Source organism: Pecten maximus, chromosome 8 (assembly GCF_902652985.1).
Source record: "Pecten maximus chromosome 8, xPecMax1.1, whole genome shotgun sequence".
Taxonomy (NCBI): Eukaryota; Metazoa; Mollusca; class Bivalvia; order Pectinida; family Pectinidae; genus Pecten; species Pecten maximus.
Window position 1 is genome coordinate 40,420,796 of NC_047022.1, and position 23,044 is coordinate 40,443,839.

General features: G+C 35.5%; 1 protein-coding gene and 1 long non-coding RNA gene across 2 annotated transcripts in view; both read right to left on the minus strand.

The window, feature by feature from the left end:
• Positions 1-331: 331 nt before the first annotated feature.
• On the minus strand, positions 332-2,107 carry LOC117333513. The gene is made up of 2 exons (XR_004533918.1): positions 1,887-2,107; positions 332-1,828 (listed from the first exon to the last, which is right to left on the minus strand). It is a non-coding gene; the product is annotated as an uncharacterized LOC117333513 (long non-coding RNA).
• A 2,085-nt stretch (positions 2,108-4,192) lies between these two features.
• Positions 4,193-23,044, minus strand: part of LOC117333512 — a 57,604-nt gene continuing 38,752 nt past the window's right edge. The window contains exons 2-5 of the mRNA XM_033892834.1: positions 20,113-20,388; positions 12,046-12,180; positions 4,967-7,824; positions 4,193-4,826 (exon numbers count right to left, since the gene is read on the minus strand). Coding sequence (XP_033748725.1) covers positions 5,135-7,824; positions 12,046-12,180; positions 20,113-20,388 — 3,101 coding nt within the window. The 3' untranslated portion in view covers positions 4,193-4,826; positions 4,967-5,134. The remainder of the gene's footprint in view (positions 4,827-4,966; positions 7,825-12,045; positions 12,181-20,112; positions 20,389-23,044) is intronic.

Genomic DNA, 23,044 nt, shown 5'->3' on the forward strand with positions numbered 1-23,044 from the left:
GTTGCTCCTATATAATGTTATATAAAGTTATTGGATGCTCTGAAGGAAGAGTAGAAGAAGGGAAAAGAAAAGATAAGTTTTTCGTTTGACTGATATGGATCATTCAATGGTGGGAGCCAAGATCCCTCTAAGATCTGTTTAAATATTTTTTCATACAGAGTATAAGACATTTTATAATGATTTTTGCAGTGCCATATGTTTCACGCTTTCCATTTGTGATTTCCATGAAATTCTATTATTTCAGTAACTCTATTACTTTACGTAAAAAGTCTATAATACTATGTGAAGGTCTATTGAATGTATAATGTTGTATTTAAAGAAGAAGAAAAAACAAGTTTCAATGATTGCTTTAATGGCAATACATGTAAAAGTCAAAAGTTTTGGCGTACAAACATCAAACTATAATTCACTACACTGATACACAGGGACTTGTAAATAACCAGCTTCACAACAATGTAAGCAGTAGAAATATTGGGTAAATTATCTGACTTAGAAATTGAAGATTTCATGATAATACAGATGTGAACTTGCACAACATACAATAAAACAATGGACACACCCCTGGCATTCCAAGAATACACGCCCAGCATTTATAGTTTGATACACGTGTTGTTAATGCCACACTCATACAAAATAGATTATCAGTGTTAATAATATCATATATACAAAATAGGTAAGTCCCTCTGTTGATTACACAGACTTACAGCATACAATACACTTTAATATAACCGATAACAACCACAGTCATTAACATACATCATAATGTGATTAACACCTATCATATCATTCATGGAAATAAGGTTCATTTTCACCAATAAAGGACGAATGTTTTAGCAGTGTTATAGCCCTATATGATCAATACAACATTTGCTCAACATGGAGTGAAGTATAATGGTGTTAGTTATATTTCGTCCTCCTTGGAGTGAAGTATGATGGTGTTAGTTATTTCATCCTCCTTGGAGTGAAGTATAATGGTGTTAGTTATTTCATCCTCCTTGGAGTGAAGTATAATGGTGTTAGTTATTTCATCCTCCTTGGAGTGAAGTATAATGGTGTTAGTTATATTTCGTCCTCCTTGGAGTGAAGTATGATGGTGTTAGTTATTTCATCCTCCTTGGAGTGAAGTATAATGGTGTTAGTTATTTCATCCTCCTTGGAGTGAAGTATAATGGTGTTAGTTATATTTCGTCCTCCTTGGAGTGAAGTATAATGGTGTTAGTTATTTCATCCTCCTTGGAGTGAAGTATAATGGTGTTAGTTATATTTCATCCTCCTTGGAGTGAAGTATAATGGTGTTAGTTATTTCATCCTCCTAGGAGTGAAGTATAATGGTGTTAGTTATTTCATCCTCCTTGGAGTGAAGTATAATGGTGTTAGTTATTTCATCCTCCTTGGAGTGAAGTATAATGGTGTTAGTTATTTCATCCTCCTTGGATTGAAGTATAATGGTGTTAGTTATTTCATCCTCCTTGGATTGAAGTATAATGGTGTTAGTTATATTTCATCCTCCTTGGAGTGAAGTATAATGGTGTTAGTTATTTCATCCTCCTTGGAGTGAAGTATAATGGTGTTAGTTATTTCATCCTCCTTGGAGTGAAGTATAATGGTGTTAGTTATTTCATCCTCCTTGGAGTGAAGTATAATGGTGTTAGTTATTTCATCCTCCTTGGAGTGAAGTATAATGGTGTTAGTTATTTCATCCTCCTTGGAGTGAAGTATAATGGTGTTAGTTATTTCATCCTCCTTGGAGTGAAGTATAATGGTGTTAGTTATTTCATCCTCCTTGGAGTGAAGTATAATGGTGTTAGTTATATTTCATCCTCCTAACCTCAGTTTGTCACTTGGAGTGAAGTATAATGGTGTTAGTTATATTTCATCCTCCTAACCTCAGTTTGTCAAGTTCTTTGATCACCAGTGATCACAATGATATTGTCTTTTTTTGATGATGATAAAATACAGGTAGTGGCCACATGACCACACAGGCGATAGGAAGATGATAGTAATTATCATTTAATTCACTCCCAATATCATTAACAGTCACTGATAATTTTGATAATATATTGTCAAAAATAGTACCATTAACATTTAATTTACTCCCAATATCATTAACAGTCACTGATAATTTTGATAATATATTGTCAAAAATAGTACCATTAACATTTAATTTACTCCCAATATCATTAACAGTCACTGACAATTTTAACAATTAACAATATACATGTATTGTCAATAATGATACTATTAACAATTTACCATTAATGGTAATTGGTAGTTTTTATTTACTTTACACCTTTAACAATAACTTTTTCCTCATATTACTGATAACACCAATAATTGACTGGTGATACCATGACCCTTGTATAGGTAACTGATAACACCAATAATTGACTGGTGATACCATGACCCTTGTATAGGTAACTGATAACACCAATAATTGACTGGTGATACCATGACCCTTGTATAGGTAACTGATAACACCAATAATTGACTGGTGATACCATGACCCTTGTATAGGTAACTGATAACACCAATAATTGACTGGTGATACCATGACCCTTGTATAGGTAACTGATAACACTGTTTACTGTCATACATTACATTTTTTTTACTTTTTATTTTGTATTTCATGTAATCATTCAACTAGTAATGGGGACGACATTTAGGGGCAATATAAGTAAACCATATCTATAGGTTCTTGTCTAGATCCTTTATTGATTCACATAATAAATTGTATAACATTGACAAAATGAAACTTACCGAACAGGTTTGTAATAAAAGTAAATTCCCACAAAAACAATGAAACGTAAAATTATAGCTCACACGTTTGGCTGTATTTCGATATATGTTAATGAACACTATTTGTAAAACAACATTAGTTTGATGTTTTTTACGTTAATTTACTGGACACTCATTTTTGAAACAGATACACGTGACACTAATTAATTAGCACAACTTATGCCTTTACCAAATCAAATATTAGACAGAAAAGGGATGTTGTGAAATTAATTATAGCAAATATTTTCCTTCCACACATAACCATCTATTACTGCACAGCAACTACATTCATAAAATAATATCATACAGTGTTTACACTGTCAACACTCGCACACTCAACAAACGAGACTCAACGATTTCTGTTAGTACCTAAAAATACTTCTGTATAAAATGTATTATCATGAAATCACAACAATTATTGTTACTTGGTAAAACACATAAAAAACCCATAAAATTTTAAAATAAGACAAAAATTGTTCAGATCAATAACAACATTGTTCCTAAATAAGGAAGACCCGGTCAGGTAAACAAAGATCTGATCAGGTAAACAAAGTGTGCGAAGTCACTTTTGTATACACTTCACACTAAATAAAGGTAATTAAATCTTTACAGCTTATATAAGATACATTTAAAAAAAGAATCATCTTACATCTTCCATTTCATAATAAATAAAGAATACCAAATTTTCTTCACACTTTAAAAGACATTTTAACTTCCATACAGTAACATGATTTCCAAGCATATACATATTTTTTTCTACATGATATTTTCAGTTCTTCCTATTGCAAATTATTCAGGACACAAAGTTCAAAATTCATTCAGACACTGTAAAAAAAATAACACTAGGTCATTACAAACATTGTCCTGTAATCAAAAATTACTTTGAAATTTTCACTAGGGAAAGTTCTCCTTCTGTAATTCCACCAGTGTTTTAAATTAATAGTTACCTCCCCTTCAACAGAGTTGCCAGTGGGATATTCATGATCCATTGCTTGCTTGTTTGATTGAACACTATACGTGCTTTGTTACACAATGACATCTGTGGTATATTGGTACAGCTTTTAATTATGTGTTGCCATCTTTACTCTTAACCAAAATGATAACAATTATTCACCTAAATCATCATCTGTGTTTAACAAATCAACTTACTTTAAAAAGCTCATACATCAATACAAAGCTCCTTTGATTTTTACTATAAAATGACATTAGGGAGATAAATCTACCAATGTCTATAAAATGACTGGTGTATAGATTATCTGATCTAATGCCAGCAGTATTAGCCTGCTAGATCTCATACCTTACGATCAGTATCTAAAAAATAACTTATCTTTTAACAAATTTCTTCCTTAAATGGATTGGATTTTCCTTTAAGTCACGAGTTAATGTTTTACTAAAACACCCCCACCCCTCCCCCCCCCCCCCTCCCCCCAACATGTACACTAAGAAATTTGTTTCCTATGACCTGACATGAACTCCATTCTGAAGCCTTGTTTATTTTAGATCTGACTTACTTTACATCTGTACCAATTTCTAATGAAAACATGCTTTTAATGTCAAATTTTAGCCTTTTACAAATTTATTTTAAGAAAGATAAAGGAGAAGAGACTGTATTGAAATCGAAGGTGAACACAAAAAATCATCTTAATAGTTGATGTATAACAGATCTTTATGCATCAATACGAGCCATGTTTCCTTCAGAGATTCAGAATGAGAAGAAATTTGCGATACATTTTTTCAAAATTATGATGACAATTGATGATTTTGTTATTTCCACCTGACAATGAACGAGTATAATTATACAGTGGACATTAATGAAAAGTGATTTTCTGATTCAATGAAAATTATTAGCAGTAGAGTACCATCCATCAGACAGGCAAGTGTCTAAAAACTGATCGAGTTAACATGTAGACTTATCTTTGAAGACTCCAATACTTACAAATTCTGATGGTAATTGTTGTCAAACTAATGCCTGAATTTTGTATGTGTAACTTCAGCAACAAAAAAGGTTCAACTTTGCTATATACAAACACTCCTATATTGTGTCACTGTACCTGGATGATAAATTGATTTTGTATCACATTACATACTATAGTTGTTATTATCTATATTGTATCACTGTACCTGGATGATAAATTGATTTTGTATTACATTACATACTATAGTTGTTATTATCCATATTGTGTCACTGTACCTGGATGATAAATTGATTTTGTATCACATTACATACTATAGTTGTTATTATCTATATTGTATCACTGTACCTGGATGATAAATTGATTTTGTATCACATTACATACTATAGTTGTTATTATCTATATTGTATCACTGTACCTGGATGATAAATTGATTTTGTATCACATTACATACTATAGTTGTTATTATCCATATTGGACCTAGACTCTGACAAAACTCCATCTTGATTATCAACAAAAATGCCATCTTTGAATTTCATGCCACTGTCTGAAAGTTCATGCATGGGAGATAATTCAATGTCTAAACCACTGTTTGGGACTTTACAACCCGCTAGAGAATAACCACCGATTTTGATGTTGGGCGATCTTTGTTCAGCAGGATTTCCATGGCGACCTCGCTTACTTGACTTGACTTTCTTTTTCACAAAGGCTACATTTGTTGGACAAAAGAGACTAGAGTTATTATCTGTTGGGGATTTTTGTAGTTTGTTGCTTCCACTTCCAGATTTGTGGGCGGCATTCAACTTTGATTTTGATTTTGAGTGCCGCACATCACCCATAATACTAGTAACAGCATACAACCCTGAAACCTCACCCCAATTGTTGGCTCCTGGAGAACAAGTCACATGATCATGTTCCCCATGAAACAAATGATCACTATGCCCAACAGGGGGAGCCGCATCACAGTGTACAAATTGTTGATCTCCCCTTTTCATTTTATATTGCTTTCTCAGAGCAGAGTGTTCCTCTGAGTTCTTGACCTCTGACCTTGATCTTGGCAAAGGTCGTATATTAGTAGTGGACTCTGAAGGTGAATCAGATGTTAGCGAGTGTCTTTTTTTACTACCAGATGAAACACTACCTGACGAGGACCGATGAGTCCGGTGTTTATTTTTGTGACGTAATTTAACATGCGGTAGTCGACTTTCTCTACTAGATTTATGTTTTTCGTCTTTTCTATGATTAACAAGGTCTAAGCCTCTGTCTTTTTTATCACAACACCTTTCATTTCCTTCACAGCTATCAGATTTGACTTTACTGTTTTCCAGAATATTACCATTCTGATTATCAGCGATAGTTTCACAAGTAAGAGAACAGTTGCCTGTCACATTTCCTCTGGCCGTGTTGTTACCAGCATCTTCTACCCTTTTTGTAGATAAAGAGTTGTCTGCCCCTGAAAACAAGGAGAGTACTGGGCGTCCTACAAAAGCATTTTCTGGATACTGTGCATCACTTCTCAGTGCCTGACCAGTGATTTGGGAGAGCTTTTTCTCTCCAGTCTCTGAACATACAGAAAACATTGAAACATCTGAAACAATGGAGCTGGAACGAGGCATTGCCGCATTCTGAATAGGGAGAGACTGCACAGGTGAAGGTGGAGAATTAGCAATATTTACAGAGCCACTCTCTGGACTCCGTAACAAGTTTGATAGCCTTAGTTCCCGAAGTGCTTGTAAGTCCTGTAAGTTCTGTTGTTGCTGTGTAGGTTGTTGTTGGGAGGAGCTGTCACACCCTGACAATCCAGATTCAGATATTGTTGAGATATCGGTAGTATTAAATGTATGGCTGGGGTGACGTAGATGCTCGAGACTTTGTGGCCTCCGTGGAGAACGAAACATCAGCTCATTTCTGTCCACATTATCACACCGATCCCTACTGTAACGATCAGAAGTCATCGTCATTATTTCACTATCATGTACACTAGGTAACAAAGGACATGGATCTATAAGGGAGACCTGGGCGCCATTTCCAGTGCTGTCGTGTGAACTGCTACGTACATGTCCTGCACTACCACTGGCGTACATGTGTGTGTCTGTGCATATGTTGGAAGGAAGAGAACCGTATCTCTGGTGACGTGATGTAGGCTTCTTTTTCGAGGAAGAAGATACCGTCCTGTTGTCAGATTGATCCAGAAAGGACGGCGGAACATAGCCTTCCAACGTATCTGCTATATCAGCAACAACTCTTCGCTCTGACGGCTGACTGAACGGTAAAGATTCACCATCAGCGGCCCTGTTACTGTTAGTCTCTATATTATTGTTGTACAACTCCAGCGACATTTCCTCCAGTCTACACAAATCTTCTGGTTCACGTAAGTCTCGTTCTCTTGGCAACATACCTCTATAAGAACACTGTTTGACATTACTTGATCCAGAACGTGACCTCCTGATAGGGCGTTCCTGGTTTCCATTCCTAGACCTCGTGACTGCTGTATTGGAGCATGATTTGGGGAGACTGAAGCCAGTTTTGTGCCAAGGTACAGTATCATATCCACAAGACAAAGATGGTGGAAGGGCAAAGCTATTTGTGTGGCCTACTCTGCAAGTTCCCCCAAGTACACCATTATTATGACTATTTCGATCGGAGTTACCTTCCCCTGCTACATTTCTGTTGCCCTCACACAGACCCCTGGCATTGACAGTTGAATTGGACTTGCGGATGTAATGAGCCCTGTGATTGGGCACAGATAAATCCACAGACTCCTCTGAGCTGCTGCGTGACAGTAGTTGCTGACGGAAACGGAGACTCTGAAGTAGCTCAGTGTTGAGAGCGTCCTGTATGCTATCAGATGCCTGGCGTTCATGGTTTACATGACTGACATTACGGGGCATTCCCTGCTCTACATGACCATTTCCTTGTGATGAGTTTTGTGTTATGGTAGTCATGTTGATATTATTATTGTTGCTGGGTACTTCCTCATATGGTGGAGGTGCCTCCCTTGGGGTCAAACGAGGGTCAGGCTTTGGTGGGGTGTATGGAGGTGGTGGATCTTCATACGGAGGGCACTGAAGCCAGTACTCGGGGATCACCCTATCCTCCATATCCTCCATCTGCTCTAGTCGGTTGTCTTGGTAACCTAACCGAAAATGAAAAGAAATATAAACCAGTCTTATACAGCCCAGTCTAATTAATTGCCACTAATCCATAGATGACCAAATTCCTGTGTTATTATGATATAATGATATCTACCTTTACAATATACAAATAGTTCCAGTAATGAAGCCTCTCTACAATATACAAATAGTCCCAGTAATGAAGCCTCTCTACAATATACAAATAGTCCCAGTAATGAAGCCTTACTACAAAATACAAATAGTTCAAGTAATGAGGCCTCTCTACAATATACAAATACAAAAATTGTAGTCCCAGTGATGAAGCCTCTCTACAATATACAAATAGTCCCAGTAATGAAGCCTTACTATAATATACAAATAGTCCCAGTAATGAAGCCTCTCTACAATATACAAATAGTCCCAGTAATGAAGCCTTACTACAATATACAAATAGTCCCAGTAATGAAGCCTCTCTACAATATACAAATAGTTCCAGTAATGGGGCCTCTCTACAATATACAAATAGTCCCAGTAATGAAGCCTTACTACAATATACAAATAGTTCAAGTAATGAAGCCTCTCTACAATATACAAATAGTCCCAGTAATGAGGCCTCTCTACAATATACAAATAGTCCTAGTAATGTAGCCTCTCTACAATATACAAAAAGTCCTAGTAATGAAGCCTCTCTACAATATACAAATAGTCCCAGTAATGAGGCCTCTCTACAATATACTAATAGTCCAAGTAATGTAGCCTCTCTACAGTATACAAATAGTCCCAGTAATGAGGCCTCTCTACAATATACAAATAGTCCAAGTAATGAAGCCTCTCTACAATATACAAATAGTCCCAGTAATGAAGCCTTACTACAATATACTAATAGTCCAAGTAATGAAGCCTCTCTACAATATACAAATAGTCCTAGTAATGTAGCCTCTCTACAATATACAAATAGTCCCAGTAATGAAGCCTCTCTACAATATACAAATAGTCCCAGTAATGAGGCCTCTCTACAATATACAAATAGTCCCAGTAATGTAGCCTCTCTACAATATACAACAAGTCCTAGTAATGAAGCCTCTCTACAATATACAAATAGTCCCAGTAATGAAACCTCTCTACAATATACAAATAGTCCCAGTAATGTAGCCTTACTATAATATACAAATAGTCCTAGTAATGAAGCCTCTCTACAATATACAAATAGTCCCAGTAATGTAGCCTCTCTACAATATACAAATAGTCCTAGTAATGTAGCCTCTCTACAATATACAAATAGTCCCAGTAATGTAGCCTTACTACAATATACAAATAGTCCCAGTAATGTAGCCTCTCTACAATATACAAATAGTCCCAGTAATGTAGCCTCTCTACAATATACAAATAGTCCTAGTAATGTAGCCTTACTACAATATACAAATAGTCCCAGTAATGAAGCCTCTCTACAATATACAAATAGTCCCAGTAATGAAGCCTTACTACAATATACAAATAGTCCTAGTAATGTAGCCTCTCTACAATATACAAATAGTCCTAGTAATGTAGCCTTACTACAATATACAAATAGTCCCAGTAATGAAGCCTCTCTACAATATACAAATAGTCCTAGTAATGTAGCCTCTCTACAATATACAAATAGTCCCAGTAATGAAGCCTCTCTACAATATACAAATAGTCCCAGTAATGTAGCCTCTCTACAATATACAAATAGTCCTAGTAATGTAGCCTCTCTACAATATACAAATAGTCCCAGTAATGTAGCCTTACTACAATATACAAATAGTCCCAGTAATGTAGCCTCTCTACAATATACAAATAGTCCCAGTAATGTAGCCTCTCTACAATATACAAATAGTCCTAGTAATGTAGCCTCTCTACAATATACAAATAGTCCTAGTAATGTAGCCTCTCTACAATATACAAATAGTCCCAGTAATGAAGCCTCTCTACAATATACAAATAGTCCCAGTAATGAAGCCTCTCTACAATATACAAATAGTCCCAGTAATGAAGCCTCTCTACAATATACAAATAGTCCCAGTAATGAAGCCTCTCTACAATATACAAATAGTCCCAGTAATGAAGCCTTACTACAATATACAAATAGTCCCAGTAATGAAGCCTCTCTACAATTACAAATAGTCCCAGTAATGAAGCCTCTCTACAATATACAAATAGTCCTAGTAATGTAGCCTTACTACAATATACAAATAGTCCCAGTAATGAAGCCTCTCTACAATATACAAATAGTCCCAGTAATGAAGCCTCTCTACAATATACAAATAGTCCCAGTAATGAAGCCTCTCTACAATTACAAATAGTCCCAGTAATGAACCTCTCTACAATATACAAATAGTCCCAGTAATGTAGCCTTACTACAATATACAAATAGTCCCAGTAATGTAGCCTTACTACAATATACAAATAGTCCCAGTAATGTAGCCTTACTACAATATACAAATAGTCCCAGTAATGTAGCCTCTCTACAATATACAAATAGTCCCATTAATGAAGCCTTACTACAATATACAAATAGTCCCAGTAATGAAGCCTCTCTACAATATACAAATAGTCCCAGTAATGAAGCCTTACTACAATATACAAATAGTCCCAGTAATGAAGCCTCTCTACAATATACAAATAGTCCTAGTAATGTAGCCTTACTATAATATACAAATACTGTATACCTGGTAATTTTCGCCCCCGTTTAATTTTCGCCATTTTCGCCCTTTGATGATAGGGCGAATTTAAGATGACGGTGAAAAATTCAAGCTCAATTTCAGGATTTACAAGTTATCGTACATAGGCTACTTGTAGTCGGATCCAAAACATACCATCGTACTTTTCAAGTGTGTTATATCCTATACAATTACAGGCAACACGTGTTATATATATACACTAAGTTTATAAAATAGGTTATTGTTTTATTCCAATCTATGCATGTGAAATAAAATCTAGAACTAAATATAGGCCTTGTAAATTTGCGATATCACGTGGAGTTAAATCGAGAATATCGGCTAAGACAGCGTACTAGGTTTAGTATATTTGATTTAAAACAAAAGCTATAAATACTAAGTAACTTTTAAAATCCAATCATTTTTTTTTAAATGATGCAAACAAATAGGTCTCTGCCATTATGAGTTCACCATCGCTTGTGGCTTCAGTCGATGACAAGTGAAGAAAAGAAAACACGGGTCAGTAGACTTTTAATTAGTCACGGCACGGTGAACTTACCACTCATCCTGTTTGCTTGAAATCGACCATGCATACCTAATACTATTTGAATCAATATAGCCTAAAAGTAAATCTGAACACAGGTAAATGTTGTATTTCACACCTGATTACATTTCACACCTCAGCGGGATATGCAAAGAAAAGAAAATGGGGGAACTGGATAAACCCTGAGTGTTCCGAGTGCAATTGTATCGAGAATCCGAACGGAATTTTCCGATTGTGAACGAGGAAAATACATTTCTTAAAAGTAGTTTAGGGCGAAATTAAAACGGGGCGAATATCTTCTGTGTTGCTCAAGGGCGAAAATAACCTGGGGCGAAAAATACCAGGTATACAGTAGTCCTAGTAATGTAGCCTCTCTACAATATACAAATAGTCCCAGTAATGAAGCCTTACTATAATATACAAATAGTCCCAGTAATGAAGCCTCTCTACAATATACAAATAGTCCCAGTAATGTAGCCTCTCTACAATATACAAATAGTCCTAGTAATGAAGCCTCTCTACAATATACAAATAGTCCAAGTAATGAAGCCTCTCTACAATATACAAATAGTCCCAGTAATGAAGCCTCTCTACAATATACAAATAGTCCCAGTAATGTAGCCTTGCTACAATATACAAATAGTCCCAGTAATGAAGCCTCTCTACAATATACAAATAGTCCTAGTAATGAAGCCTCTCTACAATATACAAATAGTCCTAGTAATGTAGCCTCTCTACAATGTGCAAATAGTCCCAGTAATGCAGCCTTTTCAAAGTCAACCCAGCCACTTCAAATAGCCCTAGTAACAACCCATCTATTTCAAGCTTGGAATACATGTATCATTATTAACAAGGTTCTGGCATAGTAAAGCTAATGAACACAAAAATTCTCCAGGATGCATCTGGATAAAGCGGCACTGAAGACATTGTAAAAGAATACATTTCAGATAGTCAGTATTATGAATCTATACACATTTTCTGGTTCAGCCTTTCATTTGTGATGTTATTATTTTTATACATACGTCTCATAGCTATCATCAGGCGACGCTGGCGAAGGCGGTGGACCATGAAGAGCAGGAGGGCTAACACAAGGAAGGATGTGACGGTACTGGCCACCAGGCGGAGCCCCAGTGTGGTGATGCTGTCTGATGATGCCTCTGTAGGACAAAATATAGAATTAGATACTGAGATAATAATGATTATTCATATATATATATACTGTATATGTATATATACAACGTATATCTATTATATCCTCTAGATCTAGAACCATTTTAATAATCAGTCGGACATATCCACATTGGACCCCTTTTTGTATAGAGGGACTATTTCAAGCTCTGTTAAGATTACATATTTGAGTCTGTCTCCTCATAACTTTTGTTTCAGAAATCTACAAGATTTATGCTGTTGTAGTACCTGTTTAACTGTAGTAGTTGTACCTTTTTTTACTACCAAAGTTGTACCTGTTTTACTACAGCAGTTGTACCTGTTTTACTATAGTAGTTGTACCTGTTTTACTATAGTAGTTGTACCTGTTTTACTACAGTAGTTGTACCTGTTTTACTATAGTAGTTGTACCTGTTTTACTACAGTAGTTGTACCTGTTTTACTACAGTAGTTGTACCTGTTTTACTACAGCAGTTGTACCTGTTTTACTACAGTAGATGTACCTGTTTTACTACAGTAGTTGTACCTGTTTTACTATAGTAGATGTACCTGTTTTACTACAGCAGTTGTACCTGTTTTACTACAGTAGTTGTACCTGTTTTACTATAGTAGTTGTACCTGTTTTACTACCATAGTTGTACCTGTTTCACTACAGTAGTTGTACCTGTTTCACTACAGTAGTTGTACCTGTTTACTATAGTAGTTGTACCTGTTTTACTACAGTAGTTGTACCTGTTTTACTACCGTAGTTGTACCTGTTTTACTGTAATAGTTGTACCTGTTTTACTACAGTAGTTGTACCTGTTTTACTACAGTAGTTGTACCTGTTTTACTACAGTAGTTGTACCTGTTTAACTGTAGTAGTTGTACCTGGTTTACTACAGTAGTTGTACCTGGTTTACTACAGTAGTTGTACCTGTTTTACTTCAGTAGTTGTACCTGTTTTACTACTGTAGTTGTACCTGTTTTACTGCAGTAGTTGTACCTGTTTTACTACAGTAGTTGTACCTGTTTTACTACAGTAGTTGTACCTGTTTTACTACAGTAGTTGTACCTGTTTAACTGTAGTAGTTGTACCTGGTTTACTACAGTAGTTGTACCTGGTTTACTACAGTAGTTGTACCTGTTTTACTTCAGTAGTTGTACCTGTTTTACTACAGTAGTTGTACCTGTTTAACTGTAGTAGTTGTACCTGTTTAACTGTAGTAGTTGTACCTGTTTTACTGTAGTAGTTGTACCTGTTTTACTACAGTAGTTGTACCTGTTTAACTGTAGTAGTTGTACCTGTTTTACTACCATAGTTGTACCTGTTTTACTACCATAGTTGTACCTGTTTTACTACAGTAGTTGTACCTGTTTTACTATAGTAGTTGTACCTGTTTTACTATAGTACTTGTACCTGTTTTACTACAGTAGTTGTACCTGTTTAACTGTAGTAGTTGTACCTGTTTAACTGTAGTAGTTGTACCTGTTTAACTGTAGTAGTTGTACCTGTTTAACTGTAGTAGTTGTACCTGTTTTACTACAGTAGTTGTACCTGTTTACTATAGTTGTTGTACCTGTTTTAACTATAGTAGTTGTACCTGTTTTACTACAGTAGTTGTACCTGTTTTACTACAGTAGTTGTACCTGTTTTACTACAGTAGTTGTACCTGTTTTACTACAGTAGTTGTACCTGTTTTACTACCATAGTTGTACCTGTTTTACTACAGTAGTTGTACCTGTTTTACTACAGTAGTTGTACCTGTTTTACTACAGTAGTTGTACCTGTTTTACTATAGTAGTTGTACCTGTTTTACTACAGTAGTTGTACCTGTTTTACTGTAGTAGTTGTACCTGTTTTACTACAGTAGTTGTACCTGTTTTACTACAGTAGTTGTACCTGTTTTACTACAGTAGTTGTACCTGTTTTACTACAGTAGTTGTACCTGTTTTACTACAGTAGTTGTACCTGTTTTACTACAGTAGTTGTACCTGTTTTACTACAGTAGTTGTACCTGTTTACTACAGTAGTTGTACCTGTTTACTACAGTAGTTGTACCTGTTTTACTACAGTAGTTGTACCTGTTTACTACTGTAGTAGTTGTACCTGTTTTACTATAGTAGTTGTACCTGTTTTACTACAGTAGTTGTACCTGTTTTACTACAGTAGTTGTACCTGTTTTACTACAGTAGTTGTACCTGTTTTACTACAGTAGTTGTACCTGTTTAACTGTAGTAGTTGTACCTGTTTTACTACAGTAGTTGTACCTGTTTTACTACAGTAGTTGTACCTGTTTTACTGTAGTAGTTGTACCTGTTTTACTACAGTAGTTGTACCTGTTTACTACAGTAGTTGTACCTGTTTTACTACAGTAGTTGTACCTGTTTTACTACAGTAGTTGTACCTGTTTTACTACAGTAGTTGTACCTGTTTTACTGTAGTAGTTGTACCTGTTTTACTACAGTAGTTGTACTTGTTTAACTGTAATAGTTGTACCTGTTTTACTACAGTAGTTGTACCTGTTTTATTACAGTAGTTGTACTTGTTTAACTGTAATAGTTGTACCTGTTTTACTACAGTATATGTACCTGTTTTACTACAGTAGTTGTACCTGTTTTACTACAGTAGTTGTACTTGTTTAACTGTAATAGTTGTACCTGTTTTACTACAGTAGTTGTACCTGTTTTATTACAGTAGTTGTACCTGTTTTACTACAGTAGTTGTACCTGTTTTACTACAGTAGTTGTACCTGTTTTACTACCATAGTTGTACCTGTTTTACTACAGTAGTTGTACCTGTTTTACTACAGTAGTTGTACCTGTTTTACTACAGTAGTTGTACCTGTTTTACTATAGTAGTTGTACCTGTTTTACTACAGTAGTTGTACCTGTTTTACTATATTAGTTGTACCTGTTTTACTACCATAGTTGTACCTGTTTTACTACAGTAGTTGTACCTGTTTTACCGTAGTAGTTGTACCTGGTTTACTACCATAGTTGTACCTGTTTAACTGTAGTAGTTGTACCTGTTTTACTACAGTAGTTGTACCTGTTTTACTACAGTAGTTGTACCTGTTTTACTATAGTAGTTGTACCTGTTTTACTATATTAGTTGTACCTGTTTTACTACCATAGTTGTACCTGTTTTACTACAGTAGCTGTACCTGTTTTACTACAGTAGTTTTACCTGTTTTACTGTAGTAGTTGTACCTGTTTTACTACAGTAGTTGTACCTGTTTTACTACCATAGTTGTACCTGTTTTACTACAGAAGTTGTACCTGTTTTACTACAGTAGTTGTACCTGTTTTACTACCATAGTTGTACCTGTTTTACTACAGTAGTTGTACCTGTTTTACTACAGTAGTTGTACCTGTTTTACTACAGTAGTTGTACCTGTTTTACTACAGTAGTTGTACCTGTTTTACTACAGTAGTTGTACCTGTTTTACTACACTAGTTGTACCTGTCTTACTACAGTAGTTGTACCTGTTTTACTACCATATTTGTACCTGTTTTACTACAGTAGTTGTACCTGTTTTACTACAGTAAATGTACCTGTTTTACTACCGTAGTTGTACCTGTTTTACTACAGTAGTTGTACCTGTTTTACTACAGTAGTTGTACCTGTTTTACTACAGTAGTTGTACCTGTTTTACTACAGTAGTTGTACCTGTCTTACTACAGTAGTTGTACCTGTTTTACTACCATATTTGTACCTGTTTTACTACAGTAGTTGTACCTGTTTTACTACAGTAAATGTACCTGTTTTACTACCGTAGTTGTACCTGTTTTACTACAGCAGTTGTACCTGTTTTACTACAGTAGTTGTACCTGTTTTACTACAGTAGTTGTACCTGTTTTACTGTAGTAGTTGTACCTGTTTTACTACAGTAGTTGTACCTGTTTTACTACAGTAGTTGTACTTGTTTAACTGTAATAGTTGTACCTGTTTTACTACAGTAGTTGTACCTGTTTTACTACAGTAAATGTACCTGTTTTACTACCGTAGTTGTACCTGTTTTACTACAGCAGTTGTACCTGTTTTACTACAGTAGTTGTACCTGTTTTACTACAGTAGTTGTACCTGTTTTACTGTAGTAGTTGTACCTGTTTTACTACAGTAGTTGTACCTGTTTTACTACAGTAGTTGTACTTGTTTAACTGTAATAGTTGTACCTGTTTTACTACAGTAGTTGTACCTGTTTTATTACAGTAGTTGTACCTGTTTTACTACAGTAGTTGTACCTGTTTTACTACAGTAGTTGTACCTGTTTTACTACAGTAGTTGTACCTGTTTAACTGTAGTAGTTGTACCTGTCTTACTACAGTAGTTGTACCTGTTTTACTACCATAGTTGTACCTGTTTTACTACAGTAGTTGTACCTGTTTTATTACAGTAGTTGTACCTGTTTTACTACAGTAGTTGTACCTGTTTTACTACAGTAGTTGTACCTGTTTTACTACAGTAGTTGTACCTGTTTTACTACAGTAGTTTTACCTGTTTTACTGTAGTAGTTATACCTGTTTTACTACCATAGTTGTACCTGTTTTACTACCATAGTTGTACCTGTTTTACTGTAATAGTTGTACCTGTTTAACTGAAGTAGTTGTACCTGTTTTTCTGTAATAGTTGTACCTGTTTAACTGTAGTAGTTGTACCTGTTTTACTGTAATAGTTGTACCTGTTTAACTGAAGTAGTTGTACCTGTTTTACTGTAGTAGTTGTACCTGTTTTACTACAGTAGTTGTACCTGTTTTACTACAGTAGTTGTACCTGTTTAACTGTAGTAGTTGTACCTGTTTAACTGTAGTAGTTGTACCTGTTTTACTACAGTAGCTGTACCTGTTTTACTGCAGTAGTTGTACCTGTTTTACTGTAGTAGTTGTACCTGTTTTACTGTAGTAGTTGTACCTGTTTTACTACAGTAGTTGTACCTGTTTTACTGCAGTAGTTGTACCTGTTTTACTGTAGTAGTTGTACCTGTTTTACTACCATAGTTGTACCTGTTTTACTACAGTAGTTGTACCTGTTTTACTGTAGTAGTTGTACCTGTTTTACTGTAGTAGTTGTACCTGTTTTACTACCGTAGTTGTACCTGTTTTACTGCAGTAGTTGTACCTGTTTTACTGTAGTAGTTGTACCTGTTTTACTACAGTAGTTGTACCTGTTTTACTGTAGTAGTTGTACCTGTTTTACTACCATAGTTGTACCTGTTTTACTACCATAGTTGTACCTGTTTTACTGTAGTAGTTGTACCTGTTTTACTGTAGTAGTTGTACCTGTTTTACTGTAGTAGTTGTACCTGTTTTACTACCGTAGTTGTACCTGTTTTACTGCAGTAGTTGTACCTGTTTTACTACAGTAGTTGTACCTGTTTAACTGTAGTAGTTGTACCTGTTTAACTGTAGTAGTTGTACCTGTTTTACTACAGTAGTTGTACCTGTTTTACTACAGTAGTTGTACCTGTTTTACTACAGTAGTTGTACCTGTTTAACTGTAATAGTTGTACCTGTTTTACTACAGTAGTTGTACCTGTTTTACTGCAGTAGTTGTACCTGTTTTACTACACTAGTTGTACCTGTTTTACCGTAGTAGTTGTACCTGTTTAACTGTAGTAGTTGTACCTGTTTTACTGCACTAGTTGTACCTGTTTTACTACAGAAGTTGTACCTGTTTAACTGTAGTAGTTGTACCTGTTTAACTGTAGTAGTTGTACCTGTTTAACTGTAGTAGTTGTACCTGTTTTACTACAGTAGTTGTACCTGTTTTACTACAGTAGTTGTACCTGTTTTACTACAGTAGTTGTACCTGTTTAACTGTAGTAGTTGTACCTGTTTTACTACAGTAGTTGTACCTGTTTTACTGCAGTAGTTGTACCTGTTTTACTACCATAGTTGTACCTGTTTTACTGTAGTAGTTGTACCTGTTTTACTACAGTAGTTGTACCTGTTTTACTACAGTAGTTGTACCTGTTTTACTACTGTAGTTGTACCTGTTTTACTGCAGTAGTTGTACCTGTTTTACTACAGTAGTTGTACCTGTTTTACTACAGTAGTTGTACCTGTTTTACTACAGCAGTTGTACCTGTTTTACTACAGTAGTTGTACCTGTTTTACTACAGTAGTTGTACCTGTTTTACTACCGTAGTTGTACCTGTTTTACTACCGTAGTTGTACCTGTTTTACTGCAGTAGTTGTACCTGTTTTACTACAGTAGTTGTACCTGTTTTACTACAGTAGTTGTACCTGTTTTACTACAGTAGTTGTACCTGTTTTACTACAGTAGTTGTACCTGTTTTACTACAGCAGTTGTACCTGTTTTACTACAGTAGTTGTACCTGTTTTACTGCAGTAGTTGTACCTGTTTTACTACAGTAGTTGTACCTGTTTTATTACAGTAGTTGTACCTGTTTTACTACCATAGTTGTACCTGTTTAACTGTAGAAGTTGTACCTGTTTTACTACCATAGTTGTACCTGTTTTACTGCAGTAGTTATACCTGTTTTACTGCAGTAGTTGTACCTGTTTTACTACAGCAGTTGTACCTGTTTTATTACAGTAGTTGTACCTGTTTTACTACAGTAGTTGTACCCGTGTTAATATTGTACTTGATTTGCAATAGATATTTTGTAACATTGTTAGAAAATTAAATCAATACTGTAACTATTTCTTGTTAACCTTCTGTTCTTATGTTTATATTCATTATATTACCTGAAACAGGCCTAGGTGTCTAGCTAAGGAATTGGGGTGGTTTATGATCACCCTGAAAACTAGATTTACTGTTTATTAGACAGGTTATTGTGATTTATTTCTAAATCTTTCCAGCAAAGAAAAGAAAAGAAATTTAAATGGAAAATAATTAAAGTGTCAAGCCCCATCTGTGATTACTACCGTATGCTGTTTGTGTGTATCCTCAACTGAAGCGTAAGAATTGTATATGCTTGTATACATTTTGATGAAAAAGGTCATAGAATACTGTAATAACAAGTTGTTAAATATCTACACCAGACCTCACACAGTGTCTAATTCCTAATTGTCACCATTTTTTTCCTTACCTGCTCGCCTGCTGTGTCATGGCGACCATCGTCTATCAATACTTAACACTACTTGCCGAGTAGATTTTGTTTAATGCTTGGGACTTGATGATGTATAAATGAAGGATATATTAACCAAACATGATCACCTAGCTATAAAGCATCCCATTGAGAAGGGGAGGTTGTCATCACCCATCAGGGTAACCAGTAGACCCCAGAGAGTATGTATTGGATTCCCAAAAATGGGATCTGACCCTTAGTGACTTGACTTCTGAAAATTGCTAAAAATGAAGGGTCAACTAGTACTGGATGCTCTAACTTATTATACAACTCCATTGCTGACGTTTCTTGATGCCAGTGAATTGCCAGTAACATTCAGCCCAATATCCTGAAGTGTGATTGGATCTCCCATCTTATATTCAGGTTTGTTCTGTTAATTAACAGAGTTATCTCCCTTCTGACTTTCCATCAACACTGTTATCTTTAATTTTATTTTGTTAATAAAGTTACCTCCCTTCTGACATTAAGATAACTGTACTTACCATCAACACCGCTATCTATGTATAAACAGGTTTAATCTGTTAAAAGAGTTACCTCCCTTCTGACATTAAGATAACTGTACTTACCATCAACACCGTTAACTTCAGTTTTATTCTGTTAATGGAGTTACCTCCCTTCTGACAATAAGATAACTGTACTTACAATCAACACTGTTAACTTCAGATATATTCTGATAATAGAGTTACTTCCCTTCTGACAATTAGATAACTGTACTTACCCGACTATTATCTAAAGGTTCATAACTCTTGATAGAGTTACTTCCCTTTTCCCTGTCTTCATTATAAAGCCTTATAACTGCTGATGAGGACACAAACAAATCTCTCTCCTGACATTTGCTGTACTTACCATCCACCTCATTATCTACCGGTTTGGTGCTGTTGATAGAGTTATCTCCCCCTCCTATAACATTTGTATCTGGACACTCAAATTTGCAGCACTGGTCGACGAGAGGTTTCCAGTTACAGGGGGTGGTAGGCGGGGCACACTTAACGGATTGACACATGATGGGGAATCCATTGTCACACCGACATGTCTGACACATATCCTTGGTCGGCTGGAATGTTTTCCCATCCTGGATGATGTTGCCTTTGTAGTCAGAACAGTTCAGGTTCGTATTGGCACCTGTCAGGAAAAGCCAAATATTAGCAGGAACAGATTAGGTTTGTAATGAAACCTATTGGGACATACATATATTGACAAACTCCCTTTGTAATAATAATTTCAGTGTAGTATAAATCTAGTTCTGCTTCACATACACTTAATCCATGTTCAGTGGTCAGGAGGAGAAGAGTTCAAACAGGCTAACATTAGATTGCTCTCAGAACATTGTATTTGAAAATCATCAAATCAAAGATATGAATGCTATAATTTTTTTTTATCATAGTCAATATTGATATCAGATTTTCTTTTTACATATTTGCATATTCTCTGAAATTCAATTTTTAGGACAGTTTTCAGATAAAATAAACTATTTCCCCAGATTCTGTAAAATTGATTTTAAACTAGTTTTACTGTAACATTTTTTCCAGAAATGGCTGTTTAGTAAATAATATGTACATGTCTTTATCTGTTCCCTATCTACTATAGTAGACAATCTATCGAGTAGATATCACTTCCCCCAGTTATTGATCTTGTCAGTGTTTGAGGGTCTATACAATGAAGGACGAGTCACCAGGGAACACCCAATCTCACCACTTCCTAAAACACTGATCCCTCTCCATCACTTATACATGATTACCGCACCCATAATATGATAGATCTGATTTCTCAAATAATTTGAAGTTTTCATCTTCTACGCTGTATCACTTTACAAATCCAATATCATATCTGCCTATCAGTCAACTGACATATTGATTTCTTTCTTCCTATAATCTTAAATTACCAATTTTTCTTTTGGGTGAGATTCCAAATTCTTTCTGGTGTGTAGCAGTATCTTCAGTTACACTTGCTGCTATGTGATTCACTGACTATCTGATGGGCATTGACGTAAAAGTACATTTATTTATTTAGTCCTTAATACATATACACACCCTACAACTGAAAGTACTAAACTCCACTTAACGGGAAATACTGGGTATTAATAGTCAAAGAGCAGTTTTCCTCGTTAAATTGGTAATGGTGTTTCATAATTATCTGTGTGTGTATAGTCCATCGCTATGTTGAGATTTATAGTTTTTTAATTAGGTTAGGTTAGAGAGAATGAATATGATCTTGTTTGTGATAAATACATATTATTATACATGAATGTATTTTTTAACAATACAGTTCTCTATCATTTCACTGTCATGTTACATGGATCAAAACATATTTTCTCCAGCAAAGATACATCAGGATACAAAACTTGTTTACCAGGCAAATCTCCAATGTGCTAGACTTCTCGTCGGCCAATAAAAGAGACTATTCCGACTACACAACTAGATTTTGATAGATATCAAACTAACGACCACCACTAGCAGCCCATATATGGGTGTTGTATAGATTGTCTTCAGAGACTGGTACCTGGAAATCAAATTAAGGATACATAGACCATATGTAGGCCTGTATATGATCTTAGATCTTACGTCAGATTGTCTACAGAGACTGGTACTAACTACTATATACCTGGCCATTGTTGACCACATGACGCCTGTATATGACGGCTGTATAAGATCTTAGGTCAGATTGTCTACAGAGACTGGTACTATATACCTGGCCATTGTTGACCACATGTAGGCCTGTATATGACGGCTGTATAAGATCTTAGGTCAAATTGTCTACAGAGACTGGTACTATATACCTGGCTATTGTTGACCACATGTAGGCCTGTATATGACGGCTGTATAAGATCTTACGTCAGATTGTCTACAGAGACTGGTATGTATGCCTATATATGGTGCTGTATCTACAGAGAATTGTACCTCATTTACAATCAGACTAAGAATACATTGACCACATGTATGCCTGTATATATGACTCCTATATGTCTACAGAGACCAGCTACCTCCTGGACAATCAAATACATTGACCACATCTACGCCTGTATATGGTGGTTGTACAGAGACCTTGTCAAATCTGTTACAGTATATAGTTGTCCTATATTGGATGCTATTGCTGCTACATTCCATGCCACCAGCCGTGTACAGAATGATGTCGTATTTACATAGCCGTGTACAGAATGATGTCGTATTTACATAGCCGTGTACAGAATGATGTCGTATTTACATAGCCGTGTACAGAATGATGTCGTATTTACATAGCCGTGTACAGAATGATGTCGTATTTACATAGCCATGTACAGAATGATGTCGTATTTACATAGCCGTGTACAGAATGATGTCATATTTACATAGCCGTGTACAGAATGATGTCGTATTTACATAGCATTTACATAGCCGTGTACAGAATGATGTCGTATTTACATAGCCGTTACACAATGATGTCGTATTTACATAGCCGTGTACAGAATGATGTTGTATTTACATATACATAACTATTTTGTGTTTTTACATCTGTATTTATACAAACTTAATCTGATGTACAGGATATATAAGGATTCAAAATCAACCACAGAACTTGTAACCCCTGTGTTACATCATTGTACATGTAACCTGACCATTTTCTAACAGAATATAATGATTTTCTCTTGGAATATGATCACTGAATCCTACCTTGTACTGGGTAGATTGATAAGGCATTGTATGATGCTGCGTCCAGTTTTTGTTTTTATTGAAATTTGAAAAGTTACAGTTAATTCACCGCAATTTTTATGTCTATATGATCATGGACTGTCAAACTTTCT